Raw genomic sequence first — 9,884 nt, 5'->3', positions numbered from 1 at the left:
AGACGTCGGTTTCATTGCTCCAGGGTTGAGAAAATCCTTCCAAGATCTACTGGTTGACAAAGTCCACCTTAATGCCTGTGCAGACCCAGGAACACGCTGCAAAGCTTGGCCAGAATTGTCCCAACTGTTGTGCTTCCCATCCTCTGACAAGGCAGTTGATGTCCCCTGCTGGCATAGCTGAGCTGCTGTCATGTCGCCCATGTGCATCTGGACATGCTGTCTACTGCACGGGCCTCAGCAACTAAGGACGACCAGTTCTAATACATGCATTCTAAGGTCGGACCACACATCCTGTGATTACCCCTGTGGCCAAGATCTCAGTGCATCAGTCCAGTCGAGGAGTCTCCCAAGAAATGTCGCCTGGGGTGACCTCAGACCCAATCCCTGTTTGCACCAGCCAGTGCAGGGTCAGGTTTAGTCTGTCACCTGCACCAGACAATGCACATACTAGTGGAGGCAGCTTGGTCAGTTTCACCTTAGCCCCATATCTCATGTGAACCGATGGGTGGAGCTGCCCAGTCCAGCCAGCCTACCACAGACCTGGTCCTTAAGTGGGAGGTCTGGTTGGGGTAACTCCCAATACCCCTACCAGGCCTAATAGCAGCCCCCAGTTTGTGTGAGCTGGCGTCTGCTTCAGCCCAGTCTGGCCTAGCCCACATCCCATCTACCTCTTGTACACATCCATGGGCTCTGTGCCTTAGCTCAGCCTGGCCCACTCCCAGACCTGGCCCTCACAAATGCCGACATGCCACCGTCTTGTCCAAGCATGGCCAGTCCCCAGCCCTGGATCTTGTGCTCAACAGTAATGATACAATCTAGCAGGGGAGTGCCCACGGTTCACCCTGTGAGGCATATTCCCAGCCCTGGATTTTGTGCCTGCCAAGGGTTACTGTGGTCCAGTCTAACATGACTCGCACCCAGTCTCAGCACTTGCCAGGTGGTGCTGCAACCTAGCTCAGCTGGCCCACACCCATTCTGGCTCTGTGAATAACAGTAGATACAGCAGTCCATCCCAGCCTGGCCTGCTCTGTATTCTGCATGAACCAGCAGATGCTATGGCCCAGTGTGGAGTGGACCACCCCCATTCTCAGCATTTGCCAGCAGGTCCCTGGCTCAGCCCAGCCCACCCCCAGTTCTTCAGAGTTGGAGCAACAGACTAGCCCAGCCTGGCTCACCCTCAACCCTCACGAGAAATAGTAGGTGTGGCGGTCCAACCTAGCCTGGTTGTACCCTGTTCTGGCCCTCAACTCATCCCATCCCAGATCCAGTTCACACATGTGCCAACAGGTGCTGCAGCCCAGCCTGTCCAGCCTGCTACCAGCCCTGGCTCTTGTGCTCACTAGCAGGAGCCGTGCCTAGCAGAGAAATTGTCCAAGTTCCTCTATCAGGCCTAGTCCTAATCCTGGATCCCACATGTGCTGTCAGGTGCTGCTGCCCAGACTGATATGGTCAGCCCCCAATTCTGGCACTCATTGGTGGGTACCATAACCCAGCTTGACTGGCCTGTACCCATTCTGGCTCTCACCCCTTGACCTGGATTTCATGTTACCTGTGGGTGCTGTCGCCTAGCTTGGCCTGTCTCACACCCATCCTGGCCCTCATGAGCCTTAATGGGTGCTGAAGGCCAGCCCAGTTTGCTCCGCCCCTAGACCTAACCCACACACATTCTAATGGGTGCTATAGCCTTGCCCAGCCTGGTCTGTTCACAACCTCAGCTCTTGCAATTACCAGCAGGATCTGAAGCCCTGTAAGGGAGTCTCCACAGTTCCCATATTGGGAATTTCCCTAGCCCTGGGTCTTGCCTGTGCTGTCTCAGCTGTCTCTGGTGGGTACTGCAGCCCAGTCCAGCCCAGCTTGGTGTGGATCACACCCTGTCCTGACTTCCCTGCACACTATTCAGTGCTAAGGCCTAGCCTATCCTGGCCTGACCCCAGACCTGGCCCTTACAAATGCTAACAAGTGTCACAGCCTTGCCTGGCCCAACCCCAGCTCTGGCTCCCTGTACTCTCCAATGGGAAATGTGGACTAGTAGGGGTACAGGAAGGGGCAGTGGCCCTGCTTTCATTCCCTATTCTTACTGATTCATTTCCAGAGAACGGGGAAGAGGAAAATTGCAATTTTACAGTTAGAAACTTGAAAAACACTAATAAACTCATAGTCACTGATGGTATTAAGCAGATACCACACATTCTCTAACACGATGCAATGGGAAACGTACTTCACTTCTATGGTCTTCTTTAAATTTACAACAAAACATCAAAGTACCTGACTGGGGGATATTCAACAGGATACTTGATCTATAGTATCCTCAAAGACCATGAAGGTCATGGGAAACAAGCCAAGACAAGAGAAATTGTCACAGAGACTGGAGAGACACGCTAGGGAGATGCTATACCTTGGATCTGATTCTGCAAGACAAAGGACCTCAAAGGAAAAAGTGGCAACACCCAGTCTGCAGTTGAGGATTATTTGGCAACTCCATGCTATGGTGGCAATTTCACCACATTCAAAATTATTCAAGCAAAGAGCTTAATTTTTGTTATTTTTCCAGAAGTATTGAAAAAAGGAAGTATATCCCTCTTTTGATCCGCCCTACTTCTAAGGAGCTGTGGCACTTGTCAGTTAAGTGTACAACAATCACATATGGATAGATGGGAACACCACAGTGTAGTTGGAAATCTTTGTTGAATTTAAAATTCTCCCCATTCCCAACCAACCCTGTGAATACACCAGAGACATGGCTTTTTATTAAAAAATTTTTAATTGGTTTACAAAGGAGCTACAGACTACAATGAAACTAATCTTTGTACAAAAGGCAAAAAAAAAAAAAAAAAAAAAAAAAAAAAGGCCCCCAAATACCCAGAGACAAAAGGTGAGGTAAGGGGGAAGAGACAAGAAAGTAAGATACAAGAGGAGGAGGAGGAAAGAGAAAGGTCACAGGTTAGCATCGTCATACCCATGAGTATGGGAGGGAAGAGCAGGATGAGGGAGCATTTTAATGAATTTACCCACACAGCCCTGGTGATAACTGGACTGAAACCAGTAACAAGCACAGTGTGAGATTCTCAGGAAAAGGCCACAGTGGTGTGCAGGCTGGTTATTGCCAGTATTAAGAGAAAAATTAACTTGTTTTAGGCACCAGAGATTGGAACACTACCCCTCACCCCGAGGACGACAGACTTGGTTTGGAAAGAGGGGGCAGGCCCTGGGTGTGTATGGAGAAGGGATCTCCTTCAGTTCACCTCAGCATTGTTCTCCCCAAAATCTTTGTGTCCTAAGACTCTACAACAGGACTATGGGAGGGATGTCAGTGGGCAGCAGGGATCCTGAGGAGGATGAAGACCTGCCTTTGTCCATGTTGTCAAGAGCAGTTACTGCAAAGGGAAGACTGGGTAGAGCAAGCCCACTTCCCCGTGGAGAAGGCACAGTGTAATTCCTGAAGACAAAATAGTGGAAAACACAGACTCCAGGGGAGGCTTGAACAATCTTCACTACATGTAGCCTCAGCCTAACACCCTCCTTTTACATTTTTTTCTTTGTTTTTTTCCTTTTCTGATACTGTGCTGGGACTTGGGAAGACAAATCAACACACTTCAACTCCGCACAAACCAAGAAGGCTGGGGCTCTTTTATACTGAAGAAAGGATGAAATTCCCCGCTTTTACACGAAATTGTGGAAGAAAAAAAGGTCTTCTGCAGTTTGGGAAGGTCAGAGTAGAAAAGATCGAGGGGAGAAATGAAGCAATGGATTCCCCTTTGTTTCTTTTCCCAATTTTTAATCTAAGGCAAGTGAGCCAAATCTGGAAGGGGGAAAAGAAATTGAAGCCTATGGCTGCTTGATGTTTTCCAGGGGGCTGTTGTTTAGGGAAGGCAGACAGAGGAAAAACAAAAAAGTCAGGTCAACCTCAAAGCTGGCCTGCTATCCTCCCAGCAAGGTCGGCTGTTGTCCCCCCACTCGCGTGCCCCAGACGACAGCCAAGAGAGGAACCAGAGAGAGAACAGAGTCTCCCAAACTAAAGTAATAACCTGCCTATCTTTTATCAGCAGTTTTCAAAGGCAACGTTTCCGGGGCTGGAGAAGTGCCATATCCTCCTCCCTTTGCCCCAAACTACTGCTGCCACCTTTCATCCTTGTGCCTAAGTTACAGACTCTCTGCAAAGTGAAGATGAAGCTCTGAGATTTCACATCTCTCCTCCCAACTCCCAGAAGCCGCCCAGCTTCTACTAGAAGGAAGAAGAGTTACACAAAGGGACCCTTCACTTGGTGCTAGCTTCAATTGTCCCTCCTCTCTCTGGGTACCTGATCTCCAAAATTATTCTGACCTGACCCCACGGTTCAAAAGGCATCAGGGCACTTCAAATTGAAGGAAAACTCTTAAGCAAATAGCACCAGGGCTCCCCTAAAGCACAACAGGGGCCTGATTAGCACCCCCAGAAGAACCCCCTTAAAAAGTATATAAATTTATTGCGTTCTAGCAAAGATCTGCAGCTTCCAGTATTCACACAATGTGAAGATATTAACAATACAAAATATACTCTGAAAGTAGAACACCTGCAGTTCATAGTGCTTTCTCAGATTTGTTAAAAAAATACGCTTAATTTCCTATATAGGATATACAAAAGCAAAAAATATATATATGTATATAGTAGAAATAAATCAGCCATAGTAATTTACAGCTTTTGTCTCCACCCTTCCCACAATCATAATCTTTATGCCCACACTTCAGACTACACTTGCTGGGATCAAAAGTACTATTTATTTATTAAAACCAAGCTGAAAAACAACCCATTAAATTGCATTCTGAGTAGCACCCACACACAGAGTGCAGGCTAGAAGGTTCCTGAAAGATGAAGGTGTGAGTTGTTACACATCTTACTGGGTAAAAAGTGAGAAAAATCAAAGAAGCAAATGACTGGAAAACCTGCACGGATGAGGGAGCCAGTGACTCCCTCCACCGCTTTTCTGGGCATCCCCCGCACTGTGTGAGGTTTGGTCATTAAAAAAAAATCTCATGCAAAAACAATTTGAAAATCAATAAGCACATCAGTTCATTTCTGCTGGCCCAAAGCTGTAGGAGAGGGGATTTAAAGAGCAAGCTCCCGATTCTGAAGAACGTAGCCTTTTAACTTCTGATGGGAAAAGACTAAATGACTCACTCACCGCAGGAAGACAAAAGGGGCCAGGGAAGGTACTGGACATGAAGCTTCCTCAGTAATAAGGAGGTCATAGAGCAAGTGCAAAGAACTGGCTGTCAAGTCACTCCCAGTAATGCTACTGAAGGGGGCCGACGGTAGACCAGCAGCTTCTCATTCAAGACACATTATCAAATAACCTAAAGGCTTATAGTCTTTCACATCATTAAGCTAGTTTAGAACTTGTCATGTCATACTGAAGAAGATTCCATTCCTTGAATACTGCTCACTCCTGCTGGCCCTGCTCCTTTCCCCCACACTATGACCCAGTACATGATTACAGACGGAAGACGACAGGTCTGAGTCCCGCCTTTCAGTGGGAATCAAGGGCATGAGAGTGGCTGGCACTAATTGAATTTGAACTGGGTAAAGTTCCTTACAATAGTTCCTGAGTGTTCTAGGAAGTCTGCAGAGAAAAGAGTGAACTATTGTTTACGGTATTAACAGTTATTGTATTTCGGGTTAAACAACACAAACTTACTCAAAGCCTAATGTGGGTGTCTTTTATATAAAATATATAGTAGGATCATAGCATCACCTTTTGTAGCCAAGATTTAAAAAAAAAAAAAAAAAAGATAAGAACAAGACTCTGCTATAGCTCTGAATGTTGGTTTCACTTTGAAACACAAAAATAGTTCCTTCTTTAAAAAGTGCAGTAGAATATCCCCGGTTCACAATTGTAAATGATTTAGCAAAAGCAGAGAGATTCCCTCAGGAGCACACCCACGTCTCAAGGCAGATTTCTAGGTAATGGGCCTGAAAGGCATTTGATCTGAATGTGATTTATTTTCCAACAATTTCAAATATAATTTCTCATCTGTATGTAGATATATACAGGAACAAACCCACATTCACACACACAATCATACAGAAACATTTCACTTTCTATCAGATCAGGGTATTTTTTTTTTATTGCAGGTCTCTTTTCATATTAGCTAAAAAACAAAAACAAAAACAAAAACCCTATCCCCAACCTAACAGATTACACGCATACCACACAGCCGTTTCCATACTTCCTCACAGTGAAAAGCTCTCCGACAGATACCAGAAGGTCAAGAGAGACAATGCTTTTTACTGGCTGGGCCTTGAGGACAACCATGGCTGCGTTCACCTCTCAGGGCCCAACGCACTAAGAGTTCCCTGCCGCTATAATTTTTGGATCAGTCTCTTCTGGAATCAGGCCACAGAGAAAGTAGGATGATCTCTCCCCTCATCTCTTTTATGGACCAGTGGTAAGACAAGATTTCTTTTTGTTCTGGGCTATCATTCCCTTGATCATATGCTTCTTTTCCCCCTAGGAACCAGCCAAGTACATGACAAGAAAGAGTTTGGGGAAAAGACCTTAAGAACAACTGTCTTGCCTCTTAGGACCTGCTCTGGAGTTCTGCAGAATGGAAACCTGGAACACATTCACTGGCTAATACCCCTTCACAACACAGTGGAAAAGAAATTCATCAGGGTGCTCAGGAGGAAGGATGTTTCCTTTCTGATTCTGAACTTGGAAGCTCACACATCAAGGCTTAATGTTGCCCTGGAAGACAATGGTACCCAAGTCCAAATGCTCCCCACAACTCATGAGTCTGGCTACTACGCATCACTTCCTCTCCTGAACTTTCTTCCCTATTGAAAGCCTCTACTTAGTATTATTTGACCCCCAATTTTTTTTTTCCCCACAGGTTATACAAACTGATCTTAGACAATCACCTTTGAAGCCTCTCTTGTTCAATCCACAGAAGGGCTTCTGATTCTAATCAAGAGAGGAGCTGCAGTTGACTCTCTGGCGCCAAGAAGGTGCCTGCGTCAGTAGCATATTTTGTATACTCCCACCACAGCTACCTCAAGCATCAGAGCGAGTGTAAACGGTTTTCCATTCTGCTGTTGGAACTAACGTCTTTAAAAAGACTGACAGAAGTGCCTCATCCAGGGATCATTATAAAAAACAAAGTATGAAGTGACCGGCTGAGAGAAGGGGAGACAGAGACGGTTCAATCAAGGAAAGGAGTGCAAGAAGCTGATCCCAAATAAAAAGATAAAATTAAGAATGGGAAAACATTATGTTTGTATAATTAAACTAAAAGTTTAAGATAGGAACGCTGAATCTGGTGGGAAGCCAAGACAACATCCATAGAAAAGCTTGATGTGTCAAAACAAGGCTCAGCCACAGAAAATAAGGCAATATATATATATATATATAAAAAATATGACCAAGGCGTATTGGTCACACAATGGTCTCCTTCCTCCTCCCAGCCAACCCCTGTGAATGTATCTTTATATATCTTTTTATATATATTTATATATATATAATATAGAATCTGTTTTTTGTTAAAAAGTATTTCAATGATCATATATATTTATCAAGGCATGATGGCTTTAGGAAAGGGTGGGGGGATCCATCATGAGAGAGCTGAAAAGGGCAATGTAGGAAGAAGAGGCTGGGGTGAGAAGAGGAAAAAGAAACCAGGGTCCAACACTCATCCAAGGGTGGCAGCAACAGAATGTTCACTAACATTTCCCGCCTTCAAAAAGGCACTGATGATACAGAGGTGGGTTCCCCATCTCTTCTCTTGTTTTCTTTGCCCCATTTTTCCTAACACCATGCAGTTTAATGCCTCATGGTTCGCTCTCCCACGCGCCTCTTGGACCCATGCTACCTTGCATCCCAGGGTTGATGGGTATGGCCCGTGTGTCTCTGGCCCCGGGGTGCCTCATCTCAGAAGCCATTGCCACTGATATTAATGGACTGCAGATCCGCCACCTGCATGACGTTGATGCCACTGTTGGCAAGACGGGCAATGCCCTCTGGACAGATGGCCTCCATGGCGACCATATTGGTGGTAATAAGGGCTGAGGGGGTGGCAGTACCACTGCCTTCTGAGCCTGCCGCAGCGTCCAGGGGCAAAGAGCCCACACTCCCCACACTCAGGGCTACGCCAGGGCCTGCCTTCTTATTCTGGTGGGTCTTGATATGCTTTGACAGATGGTCACTCCTCATAAAGCGCTTAGGACACTCAGGGCAGGCAAATTTCTTTTCACCTAAGTAAAAAAAAAGAAAAGAAAAAAAAGAGAGAAAGGAGGTAAGAAATCAACAATAATGGGACTAGCATTGTGGCACAGCACATTAAGTTACCACTTAAAACGTCAGTATCATATATGAATATCAATTCATGTCCTAGATGCTCCACTTCCAATCCAGGTCCCTGCTAATAGCCTGGAAAATGCAGCAGAAGATGGCTTGAGTGCTTGGGCTTCTATTACCCATATGGGAGACTTTCAAAAAGTTTCTGGCTCCTGGCTTTGTTCTGGTCCAGATGTGGCCGTTGCAGCCATTCATGGATTAAACTAGTGATGGATATTCTTTCAACAAACCACTAATCCACTGCCTTCAAACTTTTAGGCAAAAGACTAAGTCTGGTAAGTGACAAGAACAAAAGATAAATACCTGGTAAATACCTTCTAGTATTTAGCTTCTGGCAAAAACCTTCTTTTTTGGGGAAAGAACAAAGTAGGAATTGGGAAGCAACACAGAAGAAACAAAAAAAGGGCCCGGCGGCATGGCCTAGTGGTAAAAGTCCTCGCCTTGAACACACTGGGATCCCATACGGGCGCCGGTTTTAATCCTGGCACCTCCACTTCCCATCCAGCTATCTGCTTGTGGCCTGGGAAAGCAGACGAGGACAACCCAAAGCCTTGGGACCCTGCACCCGTGCGGGAGACCTGGAGCAAGTTCCTGGATCCTGACTTCGGATCGGCATAGCATCGGCCGTTGCGCTGACTTGGGGAGTGAATCATCGTATGGAAGATCTTCCTCTCTGTCGCTCCTCTTTGTATATCTGACTTTCCAATAAAAAAATCTTTTTTTTTTAATAAAAGAAACAAACCAAAAAAAGAGATCAATGCCCCTCTTTCAAAATCAGATTGAAACTTTGCTCCTTCTTTGCTTAAATCTGTTTAACTTTTGGGGCCAGTGGAATGGCTTAACTGCCTAATTCTCCACCTTGCAGCACGGGCATTCCAATATGGGCACCACTTCATGTCCCAACTGCTCCACTTGCCATCCAGCTCCCTGCTTATGGCCTGGGAAAGCAGCAAAGGACGGCCCAATGCCCTGGGACCCTGCTCCTGCATGGAAGACCTAGAAAAAGCTCCTGGATTCAGATTGACCGTTGCAGTCATTTTAGGGTGTGGACCAGCTGATGCAAGATTTCTGTCTCTCCTTCTCTCAATAAATCTGCTTTTCTAATAAAAATAGATAAATCTTTTAAAAAGTTCTTCAAAAGATTTATTTATTTTTATAGGAAAACCAGAGGTACATAGAGAGAGGTTCACGTCCCAAATGGCCAAGATGTCCACAGCTGGGCCAATCTGAAGCCAAGAACCTGGATTTTCTTCCAGGTCTTCCTGATTTAGGTTTTGTTAAAGGAAAATGGGTCCCTGGCTCCTGGCTCGACACTTCACCGGCCATTGCAGTCACTTGGGGAATGAATCATCGGATGGAAAATATTCCTCTCTGCCTCTCCTCCTCTTTGTACATCTTTCCAATAAAAATAGGAAAAAGGGGTGAAGGGACCCAAGCAATTACGCCATTTTCCACTATGTTTCCACGCACATTAGTGGGGAACAGGATTTGAAGTGAAGTAACTGGGACTGGAACAGGTATTCATAGAGGATGCCGGCATCTAATGGTGAACTCAAC

General features: G+C 45.8%; 1 protein-coding gene across 2 annotated transcripts in view; it reads right to left on the bottom strand.

Moving 5' to 3' along the window:
* Window positions 1-2,864: 2,864 nt before the first annotated feature.
* Window positions 2,865-9,884, bottom strand: part of SP1 (Sp1 transcription factor) — a 32,257-nt gene continuing 25,237 nt past the window's right edge. For both annotated transcript variants that reach the window (XM_040979541.1, XM_040979551.1), the window contains exon 6: window positions 2,865-8,224. In XM_040979541.1, the coding sequence (XP_040835475.1) occupies window positions 7,902-8,224 (323 nt within the window). In that variant the 3' untranslated portion in view covers window positions 2,865-7,901. The remainder of the gene's footprint in view (window positions 8,225-9,884) is intronic.

The sequence above is a fragment of the Ochotona curzoniae genome, unplaced genomic scaffold, assembly GCF_017591425.1.
Source record: "Ochotona curzoniae isolate NIBS_2020 unplaced genomic scaffold, NIBS_Ocur_1.0 contig_1014, whole genome shotgun sequence".
Taxonomy (NCBI): domain Eukaryota; kingdom Metazoa; phylum Chordata; class Mammalia; order Lagomorpha; family Ochotonidae; genus Ochotona; species Ochotona curzoniae.
Note: the sequence above shows the minus strand (reverse complement) of the source record. Positions and strands in the feature narration are given on the sequence as shown.